The sequence below is a fragment of the Echiichthys vipera genome (genome assembly GCF_963691815.1).
Source record: "Echiichthys vipera genome assembly, chromosome: 2".
NCBI lineage: Eukaryota > Metazoa > Chordata > Actinopteri > Perciformes > Trachinidae > Echiichthys > Echiichthys vipera.
In genome coordinates, this window is record NC_139827.1 from 25171258 (window position 1) to 25188649 (window position 17392).

At 40.0% G+C, this 17392-nt stretch overlaps 1 protein-coding gene across 1 annotated transcript; it reads left to right on the forward strand.

Moving 5' to 3' along the window:
• Window positions 1-3021: 3021 nt before the first annotated feature.
• Window positions 3022-5035, forward strand: inab (internexin neuronal intermediate filament protein, alpha b; the record flags this gene model as incomplete). The annotated part of the gene is made up of 3 exons (XM_083925304.1): window positions 3022-4053; window positions 4472-4596; window positions 4756-5035. The coding sequence occupies 3 exons, from the start codon at window positions 3022-3024 to the stop codon at window positions 5033-5035; spliced, it is 1437 nt and encodes a 478-aa protein (XP_083781430.1).
• Between the last annotated feature and the right edge of the window lie 12357 nt (window positions 5036-17392).

Here is a 17392-nt window from a genome sequence, read left to right on the forward strand (position 1 = left end):
AAAACACAACTCAATTTGACAACACATGCGCAGCATTTAGAAAGCACGCTGCAAATACCACAACTCATTTGGAAAAAGAAAGGCACAGAACACAACCCATTAGGAAACAGTGCTGCAAATAGACTGCAACTGTTTCCAGAAGATACTTTTTAAAAATCTATGATTCCACCGTAGTTTTGTGGGACTGGTGTAGGCTCATGGTGAGTGACCACCGGCTGTTGAGCTCTTGCATCTGCCGCCCCAGGTTGCCTCATCAGCGGGGTTCAGAGCAGCGAGCCGACCAGCCCCGGGGGTAGATGCTGGAGCTCACAGAGTGTTGCCACCACCAGTGTAGCACAAAAGCACGGTGGAATCAGATTATTACGTTTGTATTACCACAGTATGTGGTGGGCGGTGGGGCAGGACTAGGCGAAACACAGGTGGAACAAAAAAATAGACGTGTGCATCACTTATAAGTGCCCTTTGGAAACGTCCATTGTGTTTCAGTCTATTTGCATGTTTTTCCTAATGTGTTGTGTTGTGGTATTTGCACCGTGCATGTGTTATCAAATTGATGAAGATATTTTCTTAGGAAAAGAAGAAGGTAGGAGAGATCCTACAATATGATATCCTATATATGATATATAGCTCTAGCATATATATATATATTATATATATTTTAGATATAATATATATATATATATTATAGCTAAAATATATATATATTATATCTAAAATATATATATTATATATTTTATATATATATATATATATCATTTATTTTAGATATAATATATATATATATTATATATATATATTATATATTTTAGATATAATATATATATATATATATAATATATATATATTATATATATATATATATATATTATATCTAAAATAAATGATATATATATATTTTAGATATATATATATATTATATATATATATATATATATGCTAGAGCTATATATCATATATAGGATATAATATTGTAGGATCTCTCCTACCTTCTTCTTTTCCTAAGAAAATATCTTCATCAATCTGCTCTGATTGGTCAGTATTTCCTGGTCTTCTGCATCTGCACTCTCTGCACTGTCTGCATCTTTGCCCCATCAGTGCAGTCAGGTGAATCACTGTGACGGCACTGTTGCATCTCTTTCTACCTATAAAGTATAGTTGTGACGGGCTGTGTGCATTTCTGTGGATTAAAGTCATAATCTGTAAGATAGAGAGAGAGAGATACGTTGTATTCACAGTCGCTATGTGTGTTGACTTACGGTATCTTACGGTCTAGAACTTTAAGCAATTTCATACTTTCTCAGTAATTATATAGCACCTTTACCTGCTTTATAATTTAAAAAGAAATGGTAATGTCACCTTTTAAAATGTGGGACCATTAAGTATAAGTAATAAATACCGGTTCCGCAGCAAAATTTCCCTTTAACTGAATATAAAGCCTATTATATGACATTTGATTATGCAATAATCCACGAGTAACATTTAACTGTTGTACCTGGTCAAGGAAGATATATATCTACTTTAGATACAGTTTATTCCTTATCTTTGTTTTTTGAAACAAATATGACAGTATATTGTACAGTGTTACCTCTTTTGGCCTCAAACAATGAAAAGAAACCATCTGAGAAGAGAAGTGAAACTGCTAACAGCTCAGAGACATCTGTGACATGACATGAAGAGGCCCACACTGTTTTTTCTCCTTCTCTTTTGTAAGGGGTCAGAAGCCAAAAAGGTTTAGAATCTGTTGCATCCTTAACAATGTATTGTGTGTAATGAGTTTATCATTGTTTTTAATGTAAGTGTGAGCTATGGCTTCCAGATAATTTGGGGAATAAAAGGTTTTCTATTTACATTTTCATTTTAAGTACGTGTCTCGCCAGTCACAAGCTGTTTTATGGTACTTTGACTTGCAGGGTGACATTTTATTTTTCACAGACTTTGCAACACTGATTTCAGCAAAGAAGTCAAGAGAAAGGCAGAAAAGATCTCAGGGTACTTGTGGAGCATCCCGGTGGCAACTGTTTGAATACTCTGCATCAATATAATGTGTGTCTGTCAGTCAGGTGAGCCGTAACAATGACCACTTGTCAGCCTAAAAATGGCACCTGCTTGTCTTTGCCCCAAAATTGCTATGACCCTTCTATCTGACAGTTCATAAGTTCATCCACCTGAGCATCCAGCAGTAGGCTACATTAACTATTACAGTTTATATGCTTCAACATCTGCAAAGTGGTCCTAATGAATCTTAAATCTTCATGCTTGCAGTGTGCTACAAGTTGACAACAGAGGGCAGCAAAGGCCTGTCAGCGGGATGCTGCTGTTTTCATAGGATGTTGAGCTCCAGTGAATATTCACTCCACTTTACTTTATTTTTAAGGATCTTGAACTTTTTCTTCATAAAGATTCCAATGTAAACTCTGGTAAACACTGGTCATATTGGAGGTGCACAAATCTAAAGGTTTCAAGTGAAACTCACTTCTCTCTCTTTTGTTGTTCTGCCACTCTCAAAGTTAATTTTTCTCAGCATCTCTTCATTTATCCATTTAGACTCATTCTAACCTCAGACAATGAGAAGATAATCCCCCGTGGACCTGATGTGAATATGAATTTAGGGCGGATACAGAGACACTGAGGGAATACCATAATATCGATAAGTAATTGATTCCAGAAGGACATTTCAATATTATTTTTCTGTTTTCAGTGTAATTGTGCAACAGGCGATCAAACACTGACGCACCAATGCGCCAAAAAGGACAGTTCCATCTGCTCCACACAAAGAACAGTTTCAACTGCGCACATCTGGACCAAAGTAGAGACTATTGTAGACTAATCATTATTATAATAATTGGGAAATTCACCTCGAGCACAATGTTCAGCACTGATGCGCGTATTTACTGGGCCACCTGACGCATGTGGAACAAATGAATCCGGATATTACCACTGGGCATTAATGAGCGACTGGGTTGGTCCCCCTATATAAAGGAGACGCGCCCACTTCTCTGCTCTGTCTCCATACACGCCAAGATGAGCTACGGATCTGAAGTCTTCTCCTCCTCATCCTACCGGAAGATTTTCGGGGATTCTCCCCGTTATGCGTCTCCGGCGCGGACAATGATGAGCACCTCCCGGGGAGGTTACCGGTCCTCCTCTGCATCCCGGAGCAACGTTTCATCCCTGGGTTCGTACAACAGAAAGTCCGGCCGCTCTATGCCCCTAGAGACCTTCGACGTGACACAGAGCAGCGTCCTCAACAATGAGTTCAAAATCGTCCGCACAAATGAGAAGGAACAAATGCAGGGTCTTAATGACCGCTTTGCAATGTTCATCGAGAAAGTGCGCAACTTGGAGCAGCATAACAAAGTGCTGGAGACGGAGCTGACTGCTCTGCGCCAGAGGCAGGCCGAGCCGTCCCGCTTGGCCGAGCTGTACCAACAAGAGATCCGCGAACTGCGCTCTCAGCTCGAAGAGCTGAACGGGGAGAAGTCCCAGCTCATCATCGAGAGGGACTGTTTTGAAGACGACCTGCAGAAGCTCAGGGGAAAATACGAAGAAGAGTACCGTGCCCGGGAGGACGCGGAGGTCACCCTCAAGGCTTTTAAGAAAGATGTGGATGATGCCACCATGGTGCGCCTGGACCTGGAGAAGAAAGTGGAATCTCTGCTGGACGAGATCAACTTCCTCAGGAAGGTGCACGAAGAGGAGGTGGCCGAGCTGACGGACATGATCCACGCTGCCCAGGTGTCCGTGGAGATGGAGGTGTCCAAGCCTGATCTCACCTCCGCCCTCAAAGAGATCCGAGGCCAGTACGAGTCCATGGCATCCAAGAACCTGCAGTCCGCCGAGGAGTGGTACAAGACCAAGTTCGCCGACTTGTCCGATCAAGCCACCCGGAGTAATGATGCCATTCGAGCCAGCCGGGAGGAAATTAACGAGTTCAGGAGGCAGTTGCAGTCCAAGACCATCGAGATAGAGAGTCTGAGGGGAACCAACGAGTCTCTGGAAAAGCAGCTCAGGGAGATGGAGGACCGGCACAATATGGAGATTGGAAACTATCAGGTAAATCACCTTTTAATGACTTCAGTCTCATAAAAGTTCATTTGCAGTGAAATGAATACATTGTATAGCGTTTTTGTGATCTCTTAAGTGAATGAGTAACAATAATAACAGCAGCTGAGCTCTGTCCGTGGTGCTGAAACTCATTCCCCTGGGACAGCGTGCTCAGCAGCTGCATCTGACAACGCCCACTGAGTGGATGCGCTCTAAATGAATCATTTTGTGTTGTTTCGGATTGGACACTCGCAACCGAGAATATATGTTTTCAGGACAAACTTTCAACCCATTTTGATCATAAACGACTTGACTTACCAGCTACACAATGTGCAGGTTAACAATAGGATTCACTGAGGTCTTTGTCTGGACACTGCTACAATTCCTCTGCAAGAAATGTACTAAACGATTGTTTGATTGTCCATAGGACAACATGGTAGAGCTGGAGAATGAGCTGAGGGGCACTAAGAGTGAGATGGCCCGTCACCTGAGGGAGTACCAGGATCTGCTGAATGTCAAGATGGCACTGGATATTGAAATTGCAGCTTACAGGTAGGTTATTCTCTCAAATACAACTCACACATGATCAGTTATGATGGACCTCTATAAAATGGAATTCAAAAACACTAACATACAGACATTTATTCTTGTTAAAATGTATTCTGTATTTTTATGTAATCTCTATCCTTTCCTCCATCGTCTTCTCTGCAGGAAACTACTGGAAGGGGAGGAGACCCGCATCGGCACGGGGATCAGCTTTCCCGGCTCCTCCATGAGCGCGAGTGTTGGGCAAGGCTACAACTACCAGAGCCGTATTTACACCAGCTCCAACAAGAGCTCCAAGAGGGAGGGCAAGGATGAGGAGCAGCAGCAGAGCAAACCCGGAGGCAAGGTGAACCAGCGTGAAGTTTATGAGGAGACAGTGGTCACCACCCAGAAGATGGAGAAGCAGCAAGACCCCAGCGACATTCCCACCAATCAGAAAAACTAAGAGCTCAGTGTAAGCTAGTTTTTGACCCTTTACCCCACAAACCCATACCCTCTCTTCATTTCCCATGCTGAAACAAATCCTGAGCCTTTACACTTAAGCACTTGTGGGGAAGATGATAGCTTTGCCTCCTTATCATAAGCATATTACTGAGCGCCGTGGCTTATAATTGCGCTATTGTGTGTAGGATGTCCACAAGTGTGTAGAGTGTGGGATCTAGATGTTTGTTTGACGTGGGTTTATCCTTCCCCTTCCCCTTTGTCCCCAGCGAATTCCCCTAAGGAAATCCATTATAGCTCTACCGGAACCATCACTTTATACAAAACCACCTGTGCTCTCTCTTTCTCCTTCACACACACTCAGCATCAAACAGTGGCAAGCACATAAAGGTAGCATCTCTTTACAGTAGTATGGTCTTTCAAACTATATTCAACTGGTCTATCACACTTTGGACTAATTCTCATCAATATGTGATACTACAACACCATAGGTAATAACTCTGTCATTCACTACTACCGCAAGCTGTGAGATACTCTCAACACATTCCAATGGAAGCATGTGTGTGCATCCACTTCTACGACACAAATTGTTTCTGACATAATAATGACAGTTTAGTGAGAAAGCACACAGTCAACATTTAAAGGAAACCAGCACAAAAAAACAACAATGATATTACTGAGCCATTCTTTTTAGTCTCTTTACAAAAACAAGGAGTTCAAGAGCAAAATGAATTTGCTTGTTCCCAGTCGGTGCATCAGTGGTTTGACTGTGGTCCCCATGACAACTGTATGGAAGACTCCTTCTCTTCTAACTGCTCTGTAACGGCAAAGTTTCACTCTCAAAAGTGGATTCTCGTAGCTATTTGAATGAGATTTGAAGCAAAAGGGGAAAACAAAATGTAGTAATCGAGCATAATTTGCATGGTGTATGTAGATGTCATGCTTGCATGGATTCCATTGGCCCATTGGTCATTTGACACAACTTCATTGTTCGGAGTTAAGAGGCCGGCTCATGCCTTCCTTTTCACCATCTACCATGCTGAGCATCATCATGCACAACGCTCATTATACTGTAATAAACATGTGCTTATTAACCTGTATGCTAGATTTGAGACTACTGTTATAACTTTTACTGTAGGATGTGACTTAGGCACAAGATAAGAAATAAAAATACGATCGTAACTAGAAGGTAACCCTAGATTTGTGAAAACTCTTCCCGCACCCCAAAAACTATTGCAAGACAACCTATCCTAACCTTATCCATACAAGGTCAATGCCTAACCTTAACCATCTTGCGAGAGTTTCCCAAATCTAGACACAGCATACTGTAAAAATCCTCTTTAAGGCCCCTAGAAAGGGATGTCAAAACTACAAAATTTGTTAAGCAGTTTGCACAGTGCTATAAACGATACAGGGAAAAGGGAAAGTCAAGCAAATGTGCTATAAAAGAGGTGGAAAAATGCAGCTATCATGATGAGAAACAAGGAGATGAAGAAGATGAATTAGAGACTGAATTGTAAATTACACTTTAGCACAAATCTACAAAATTCTCATGTGCCATCGATGATGCCTGAAGCACATTTGAGCCCCAGAATCCATACCATATCACTCAGCCAGAAGAAAACCATTACATCACAGCGCTCAAAATATGTCACTAATTCCGTCAGAAACCACCAGACTGCAGTGTGTTTGAAACAACTTGACCTCTAAAATCGTGGCCATGACTGGATAAAATGTCTGTTGTAGTATGACCTCACCACTAGAAATCCCTCAGTATGACTGATGTATAGCTTGTTTTTTCTGCTTGTGCACTGCCAACTTTAACACAGCTTTGGGTCATGTCTAGATGGTAACCCTAGAAAAGTCAATGGCTAACTTTAAGCATCTTGCAAAACTTTCGCAAAACGTGGGTTAACATCTATGAGCCTTATTCTTCTGCTGCTGGTCATGGCGACCCACGCCCTGACAAACTGCACTCACAATGAGAACAAAAAAACAACTGATTGTACAGCAGACTGTTCTGGATTAGGTTCCTGTTCTAGTATCTTAGTACTGTAGTAAGTTTGTATTTCTACACAGTGGCCTATCATAACTGGAATTATTTAGGGGGCAGCCAATCGGAAAGTTGGGTATTGAGTTCCAATGTAAAGTCACACATGCACAAAATTAACATTGGCGATTGTAGGCTTCCCGTTCACCCCCATGCCATGTGACCGAAGGGTCATGTAAAATATTCACTTGTGGTGGCAAAGCAAATTCACTTGGACTTTGTTCAACTTTGACCTGTGAAGTCGCAGCCTCAACCAACAGCATGGCAGAGTGTGGAGGAGTCAAGATGGAGGAGTCGCTCGCCTGCATTCACACGTGTGACCGTACCTTTAAGCAAAAGAAAAATCTCAGATGGACAAGTACTTATATAAGCATCATTATAAAGTTAACAGCTATAACAATGGATGACTGGTTTGTGGTTGCAAATGTCACGCTTTTATCTTTACACTGTTAACCAAAAGAGTTTGAAGTCTGAAGAAAGAAATGTCACTAACACTCCTACTATTGCACTGCCAAACTTTTCTAGGTGCACATGCAACACCACTTCATAGAAGAAGAAAAAACTGAAAATACAGTCACTAATACAAAACCAACAATCAAGAGCTAGCCATAGAACAAATAACTGTAGGATGTGAAATGCCTTAAAACACCAGCAGCTTTTTTTCTGGCCATGTGTGTGAAGTGTATGATTCTGTTCAATGGGGTGGTTAATCATTATTATCTCTTTATTAGTGTTTATTAGAGTCACCATGAAAGCATAGGGATTGAATGTAGTTGTCATGCTATTCTCTTTACTGTTATTGCTACGTATTGCTGTGTGACACCATATATATATATCAATAAAGACTTGACATCATTGAGGCTGCACACGATTTCATTGTGTTCATTTTGTAAGGAGACACACACTTTTTAGTGGTCTAGAAAAGATCATATTTTGTACTTGTACATAGTCTATGTAACAGCATTAGTGTTGAAAAGTACATTTACTCATATACTGTACCTTTGTTCAATTATGGGGGACTTGTACTTTACATGAGTATTTCTATTTTATGCTTCTTAATACTTCTACTCCACTACCTTTCAGAAGGAAATATCTGACTTTTTATTCCGCTACATTCATTTGGTATCTAGAGTTACTTGTTACTTTGCAGATTCAGATCAATAATACATATTATAATCAACAAACAATAGAACTATGATGTAATGTTATAGGTTAAGATAAGAATTGATTGATCCTGGGGAATTCAGAAGCCACCTGGTAGTATATAAAGTACTTTAAATTAGCCCCACCTTTTGCAGCTGCAACATTCATGCATTATTAATAATACTCCAATAATAAAACATACAGTGTTCCGAAATAGGCTATTCTGTATGAGAGAAAAATCCATTTCATTCACAATTAATTTAGATATCACTTTTGATATGATTATGATATACTATTCTTCTCTAGTATGATCAACACAATCTATCTGTTGCACACAAACAGAATGGTGCAACACATGCAAGGAAATCTATAGCTAAAGAAAAGCCATTTTATCTATTACTGTAACCCATAAAGGTCATTGTTCAGTGACAATATTTCAATATAAATATTCTTCGACTATGTTTTCAGGCCTGAGTAAATTAATTTTGTTGCTTTCATTTATATGTTAAAGTAAATATTACTTGAACAGACAGGGAGGCAATGTCACCTTGACCTCTTTCCTGGCAATATATTTGTTCCTCTGCCTCTCAGGGCCACACTGCAGATGTGTATTCAGAAATATGATGGATTATCTGCTGCTGAACTGTATGTTGATCTTTGCACCCCCACAGCTGCTCCACACACTTACACACACACACACACACACACACACACACACACCTTGAGACCTTAGGCTTAGCTGATTGTCTCTGATTAGCCCGTCTCCCCTCGCCCACCAACTGGGTGGGACAGCTTCGGTGCTGGTTGTGCATGTATGACGCAGGATGCAGTTCTTCAAAGATTTATACCCCTGCAATGCTGCTGAGTAGAAGGTGTGGTGAGAGCTATTCGGTAAGATGCCACTGTTTAAGCCCTGTTACGAAACAACCCTCCCTCCCTATGCTTCAAACTTGAAGAGTGCTTCAACTTTCTATTTTAAGTCTCACCTTATCCACCCTGGCCCTTCCTCATAACCATAGGAAAACACACGAGAGTACTACAAGCCTATAAAAAACATATGAATACCGTGCAGAAAATATCAGACTATAGGAAACTCTGGGATTAATAATAATGTGAATTTAATAGCTGTTGAAAGCTATCAGAGGGTGTTTAGTCCTTCAGTCCCAATGCAATCAGCATACGTTGCATTTGGCTGATTTCTCAAGTGTGTCCCTCCATAATTATTGCACATTTGCTCGTTAAAATACTCGCAGTGTTGTGCAAATAAATTTTTTATGCTGTAATAAAAAGAGCTATGAACAAACTGAGCCTTCCAGCTTACAGATAAACACGTTTCTCTGTTGATTTATTGCGTCTAATTTCATTAACATCCATATTGCCCCATTTGATTTCCACTTAAGATGATTTAAAACTGGAAATAAAATCATCTATTATCCACACTGTCTGACATTATGACACATACATTATGTATCGACTTGTATCAATTATTAATTGAACCTCCAATGAAGTTACTTGTGTGGTTACTACTCCCGTCAAATGGACATATTCCAGATGTCACATGCATCGTTGTATACACATACATCTGTACATATTAGGTGTTTGGATGCTCAGTATGAGTTTGTAATGGCTGGGGTTTGAGAGGTTAATAATATCATCTGTATATATGCAGACTCCTCATTGACTGCAGAAATCATTTTCATGTCTCCCCGTTTGCTATCTTGTGGGATAAAGCAGACTGTGCTGAGGGAGAAGCATGTTTTATGTTCTGTCTGGTAATAAGTGTCTGTGTGGGGCTGTGATGGTGGTGGAAATGAGAATCAGGATGTGAAGCGAGGGGGCCATTGCCGTAAATTTCACCTGTTTGTAAGCGTCTCTAAATCAAAGCCGTCCTTCTTCAACGAACCGAGGCTTCGGCTCTGCAGACATATTAAAATGTTCATGTGTGTGACCTTACATACACACAAAGAGTCATATCACTAACAGAAACCGAAAAGGACCAAAAGATGCAGAAGATGAAGGGAGATGGTCACATTCCTTTTTTAATCTTCATTTAAGCTTATTCAAATCTTAACGTGCTTTCAGACAGAATGCTAGGACAAATCTGGATGCCGTGTGGGGATGTGTGGACTGAGGTCAAGCATCTGCATCAGATGAAAATTTGTCAACTTGAGGGGAAAATTTGACTCAAAGTGAAAGGCTCTTTTTCCGCTAATACACTCATCAAATAGGCCATCAAGCTAGCTAGCTTGTAGCTAACTTCTGTACACTTGGTACATTTGGGGGTGAATAAACACAGACTACTACTATAAATAACAGGAGGTTAATATTCTGATCACTGAATCTGTCCGAACCATAGACTGTATAAAAAATGGAAGTAGCATACCTCCATTCTCTCAACTTGATCCAATCCTTCTCGCCTATGGGAGTCGCCATCTTATCTGACTTTGACTGCGCCTCATTTCCTCTTACCAAAAAACTGCATGTATGTGACGTTGGGGGGAGGGAGACACGTATACCTCCGAGGAGAACTGAGGGCCAGTGCCTTGTTGTCACTCAAGAGGCTGTGCCCCTAGTTATTCATAAACTTTAACCTCCAAAAAAATAAAAACTAGCCTGGTACACAAAAAATCCAACCCCCTCAGTGTTGTCATGGAGATATGACCTAAACATACAGACTAGAATGGGTTTTTGTACCAGGCCTTAAATAGGTTTTATTATGCTGTGAACACGGCCTGTTTAACATTGGGGTCAATGAGAAATTGCTCTATTGTGCAAACTACTCTCAGTGGACACCCGAAGAACTGCAGTTTTTGGCACTTCCGTATTGGATCAACCAGGAAGTCGCTGTGGTGGGGGCTTGGTCTGAACACACATTTAAAGCATTACACAACCAGTGGATTTACCAGGAATTACATGAGAAGATCCTCTGTACAGGACGTGTTAACTTAAGTAGCGGTAGCAGTTAGCCTCTGCCAAAAACAAGAAAAAAATTCACCTTTTAATAACTCATTTCAGCAACCTCAGCGAGATTTCAGGAAGTACTAACCGCTCAATAAACCAGTGTCTTGTTTTCTATTTTACATGTTACAAAAGATATAATGTGTAAATATGAGAGGCTAGCTGGTTCTGCCTCCACTGCTATGTGCTATGCTAAGCTAGGCTAAACACAACAGGAAGGAATTCAGCACGCTAATTTCCCCCGAATATATTAGAATATTCCTTGAAATACACACAGACAACCAGGCACATACAGGCCAAACACATTTTCAATGCATTGATGGTATGAATCGCATTTCACTATGCGCCAGATGGTGATGCATGCTTTCCCTTCTCTTTGTACCTGTAAACATAGTGTTAATTTGTGAATTTCTGCTGCTGTTGCCTTGGGATCTGTTGCTAGCATCTGCTGTGCTTTAGGCCATTCGGGAATCCCAGCGCTTAGAGACAGTTTGCTGTCGTCCAGACAGGCAGGCGGAGAGGTCTGAAGAGAGGCATATAAATGGATACAGAAGGCAGATAGCAAACATTGAGGAGAGCAGGTTTGTCACATTTAAGATAATGGCACACTGAGTTAGATGTAAATTGAAAGAGCTTAAAACATCTCTTCCGTTGCCTGGTAGAAAGTACTGAGTCATTTTGAGGTAGGCCCTGTGTGTGACGTGGCACTCTCTCTCTCTTTTTACCAAGCCATTGCTGTGTTTTTTTTTCTTGGTGCTAATGATAGCAGACAGCCAGCAGAGCCAGACATGCAGACAGAGAGACTGAAGAAAAGGGTTTTTCTGTGAACAAAGGGGAAGGTCGCGGCCCTTATCCTGACCTCCCTCTAAGCTTCTGTAAAGATGGATGAAGTCATTTTGGGGGTATTCAACCTGAGAAATAATCACATTAGCTGGAAAGTGCATAGCCCTAATCAGAAAATGGAGAGGGCATGACCACGGATATTCTTCAAATATTTCGAATGTTGTAGAGAATTTGATTTAGGAGTAAAGATTTGATTTGTAGAGCAAATTTTAAGTGACCTAATCTACTATAGATGTGCTCCTTATTGGGTTTTTTTCTTTGTTCAAGGATCACATACCAGATGTGACACTTGATCAACATTCAGTTTCACATTTTGAAAGATTTCTGAAATGTTGGCTAAAAAAATTAAATGCAATATATACATATAGATACTCTTTTAGTATATAGTCTGCACACTTGTTGTGTTTTGGAAAGAGTATACATATGCATTATGCAATAATTATACATAAAAACAAAAGAGACGCCCCATAGCTTACCAGGTGTGATGAATGCAAAGCCCAGAAAAAGACAATTAAACCATGTTTGAATATAATTTAATTTGTCATGGCAGTTTGCATCATTCCAACTTTCCCAGACTTTCATTTAGACTATATTTAAAACTTATCACACCATGGCTATCTGGGGAGAAATCTCGTTCTTCCCTCGGGTGTGGAAAAGTGTGATTCATCACTTCTAGTAGTGATTAAATAGATATTATAGAAACCCATTATTACACAGGGAAATGTCTGATGAGATGTTAAAAGAATGGTATTTTTAGGTTTGGCTGTATCAAAAGCTGGAGAGGAAGGAAGTCAGGCGCACTGAGAAACAGATATATGCATCACAAGCAGCAGAACTTAAGATCTGCAGACGGCTTTTGATGATGCACTGGAGGCAAAAAAGTGTCACTGTAGAAATAAATCTGGTAAAAAAAAAAAAAGCATATGCCTTTCAGAAATTTAAAAACATTTCCTGCTTAAGGCATTGTGTCAGTATTCAGACTGCAGTCTTTCTATAAAGTTCTTATTTTGCCATAAGGAAAAAATCAGCAGACGTAAAGGCTTAATGCACTTCCTCTATTATTAATAATTATAAATAAAGCATATATTATATGCTTTATTTATATATTAATAAAAACACATTTTTACCCCAATTAGTGATCACCTTTATTACTGTTAAGGCCAATTCCCCGATATTAGTTCAGGTAACTTTTCTGTAGCAGTTACTTCCTGTCAAACTTTTGCAAAGCTACATACAGTCAGTGACTTGTAGAAGTGCTGCTAGGTCCCTATTCAGAAGGGACTAATTATTTTGGAGGAGGCCAGGGAGGGTGCAGGAGTGCAGCAAAACAAGTTCAACCTACAGGGATGTGTCCTTAGAGTAACCTTGTGCTGTAGCATGCAACCGCGGACAGTATCAACAGATTTTATATGGAATCAAACGGAAAACAAGATATCCATTTGGATGGGGACATTCTGGTTAATAAGTCTATAACAAGGCAATGTCCTTATAAAACACCAGACAATTTCAGAAATCAGTTTTATATGAGCAATATCGGCTTAAGGTAGTTAGTTTTTTTGACATCTATAAATTCTTCAATAACAAAACTTATGACGTTTAGAAAAATATATTGTGCCAGTTATTTATATCTTTATTATCCGTCATGTTTAGAGCATAATTGGACAACAAAATTTCTCACACAACTGGACATTATTTTAGACCAATGGTGTATCTAAAGATCACAGTATGTTCCAAAATGTTCCTTCAGCTCCTCTGGGCTGGGCGGGCTCTGCCTTATCCATAATAGAACAGCTGAGCCAATCCAGGCTGCAGACTATGACACAGCATTTTGAAAGAGAGAGAACAAAGAGAAATTGAAAGTACAAAAATGTAACACAGCTGAGCTCAAGCTGATGTTGAAAAGATAAAGGTATCACGGGGAATTAATACCCAGAAGTTAAGCAGCTGTAAGAACGACAAGAGTAGTGAGAGTGATAAATGGAATAAATAATCAGAAGCTCAAAAATGTAAAAACGAGTGATTCCTCTAATCAGTTTTAAATTATTCTGTTTCAACGATTGGCGTTAAGAATTCCCCTTTTCACTCGCACAAAAGCCTGATCAGCTGAAAAATTACATGAAAGATGATTCTTTCGCTATGGAAGCCCTGAGAGGCAAGGTGAAAAACAAACAAACAAAAATTCATCTTGCCTTTCGGGGCTTCTGTATTTCAGAGCTTCCGTATTCATGATTTTATTCTGGGCATCTTCTTTCTTTTTTCTTGTTCCTTAGCAGTAAAATATTAAATGACTTCACTTGCTCTTTAACTCCTGTTGGTGGAGAGTTGATGCAGAGGTTTGCAGTAATGGTGTCATGATTTACACACCATGTTCCAAATAAGTATCCATTTATTTCCAGTTGTATTATCAAGTAAAACATTGATTAAGTATCTTATATTATTATTAGCCTCTCTTTAGCATCATTAGGCCGTCATTCTGACATTAGTTTCGACTGCTGCTGACCAGCTGTGAAACTGTCAGAGGACAGAGGACAAACAGAGTCATTCTGCCATCCTTCATCTTCATTACCTTACATAATCGCTAAGTTCTCGTGATAACATGAGAACTGCGTTCACAGAAATCCACTTTGTTAGGTTTCAAGTAATGCTTTTTGCTTCAGCTAGGAGCATGTAAGTGAAAATAGTATCATATGTTGCATACAGTGTATAGCCAACATACTATATACTGTACAGCTTGGTGAAAATGCACATTTGAGTCCTTAGAAAGTGAACCATATGTACACGCAAGATATGTATAAAGCTCCATACAGGTACAAATACCTGTCTATCAGGTCAAAGGACCTTCTAAGTGCCTAGAACCTCAATCAGAGCAACTTGAATACCATGTGACTGGATCACCAGGTAGCCCACGAACCAGCATAGTGTCATGTGATAACAAGAAGAAAACATTAATTTGCAACAATAAATCAACACCAATTAGACTGATTAGTGCGGACAATATAATAGGTAATATACAATCACATAGTAGTAAAGAAAGTAACTGTGTAGCTGGATGTATAGACAACAATAATGCATAGGAAGAATGCATAAAATAGCCTTTAGTATATATATATATATATGCATACACAATATACAAAGCTCCAAAGTGCATTTCCCAACGATACTCTTTTCTGTCAGGTGACCCCGGCTATAATACGTATTTAAAGATGTGTGTTTGTTTCATTCTTTGTCTTAATCCTGGCGCAAAATCATCCCATGGTCTTTTTCGGCATTTATGTACAGTACATCAAATAAGCCCACAAGACAGTTTTTTCGTGTATAAACTATTAATGGAGAAATCCTGGGGACGGGAAGAGGCTAACACTGATTAGCTCGGGGCAGTGCGGGAACGGCTTTTTTAACCACTAATATTACTCAAAATAACACCAAACCACTGCATGATAACAGTCCTTACACATAAAATGAAGCACCAACAATGTAGTTTATTAAAAGAGTCTTTCTGAAAGACTTACCAACTGGCCCCTGTACCAGCTCCTCTCATCGTAAAGTCCATTCAAGTCAATTACCAGAGTCAATCCAAAAGGAAGGAGCCCATAGGTTCTTTGTTTTATGTGTAGGGACTCTTACCATGCTGCACAAGGTTGGAGAGGTTCAGCTAATCAGTGTTAGCCACATTTGGCTGTTAGCGACTCTCTGGGATTTCTCTGTTAATTGTTGTTGACGGCTTATTTGATGCATGTAAGTGCCGAAAAAGACAATGGGATGGTTTTGCGCTGGAATCACACTTTAAGAGGAGCATGACGCTTGAAATGTCACCTTGTAGGTAAAATAAATATATGAATTTGAGCATTATCTATTGTGCTGACTCTATTTCTCCGTCTTTAGCAAACACATCCAGCAGACACGCAACATTAGCAATCATGTAATGATTTTGTCCTTGCCTTTCCACATTCATTTTAGCTCTGGTGTGGTCTCCACAGACTAGAGAAATATCCAGTTCTTTAGCTGCTAAATGCTCCGCTTTGTTCACCAGCTATTGTGACTAACTGAATGCTATTTGGAAGGAAATGACAATGACAGTAAATATGTGAAACAGAACCAAAATGAGGCTCTGAAGAGGGAACTGCATTCAGGGGATAATTCTCTGAGGGTTCATAAAAGCGATGCCCTTTTCCCCTCTTATTATCGCCTGAACTATCATTTAAAAAAATCATAAGGCACTGTCAGTTAGCTGGTTTTACCACTTTCTCTATAGTTCTCATATGCAGGGTTGATTTCATCTTTATCTTTGAGCGGATCACTGTCTAACCTTGAAAAGCCCCTCATTATATTGTGTTTATTTTACTGTGTGTTGACATTGATCACATTATTGCAGTTTTCTCAGAGAACTGTTGGTTTCAACAGGATAACAATTTCTTATCTACAAACATGATGTGACCTTGAATTGATGAGGTTTTGCTTTTCAGTCCTGATTGATCATTTTATCTCCACTAAAACAATCAGCAGGTATTTTTCCCCTTATCATCGAACATGGATACATTCTGCATTACAAACAGTACGGCTTTTGAAGTCGTCCTCTCGCCCAGTTTCCCACTGAGAGTGAGATTACTGTGTGATTTATACTGTGCATTAAACTGCCTCAGTGGCTACCTACCAATGTGCAGCAGAGGATGTAAGAACTGGAAAAGGACACGGAGGGGACACTCCCTTCCCCACACAAAGGGCTGCAGGCTGTCAGGCTGGAGGAATAAAGATTACCTGCCTCCAGACGCCGACTTATTGACAAAGCTCCCGTGCTCCACACAGTATATATAGTCTTCAAACATCCAGACGTGCACAGGGCAGCTGGGAGGGGGTGGTTGGGGCTGCTTGCAGGTTGGGAGGTGCTGTCCATACTCCCCTTCCCCCTCTCTCTGTGAGGTGTGGGAACAATAGTGCAGCCTTTGACTAATTACCATTCAGCACTGATCGATCACTGGCAGGGATTGATTAAAGCCCTTACATATCCTCCCTATATATTAACATCTGTACTATTTTATGTCATAGATTCTCATTTTTACTTGCATGCTTTTCTTTTGGTACATATTTTTATGAGCATTGTTGGAGGCAGCCGCAGATCCAATTGGAGATTGCATTGCCAACGATCGCTTTTCCGTAATTGTTGTGCATATGACAACAAATAAGTTATTGCATGTTCATTTGCACCGCGTACATGGCTGCCACACCTTCTCCTTTCAAAGCATTCTTTTGTCCTTTTCATCCTTATTCCCAAGAGGCATCTCTCACGCCTTCCTCATTTGCTGTAACGACAAACAGGGAAACCCAGCATCAAGTTAGAAATGACAATGTCTCTCAGTGCACGTGGCAACT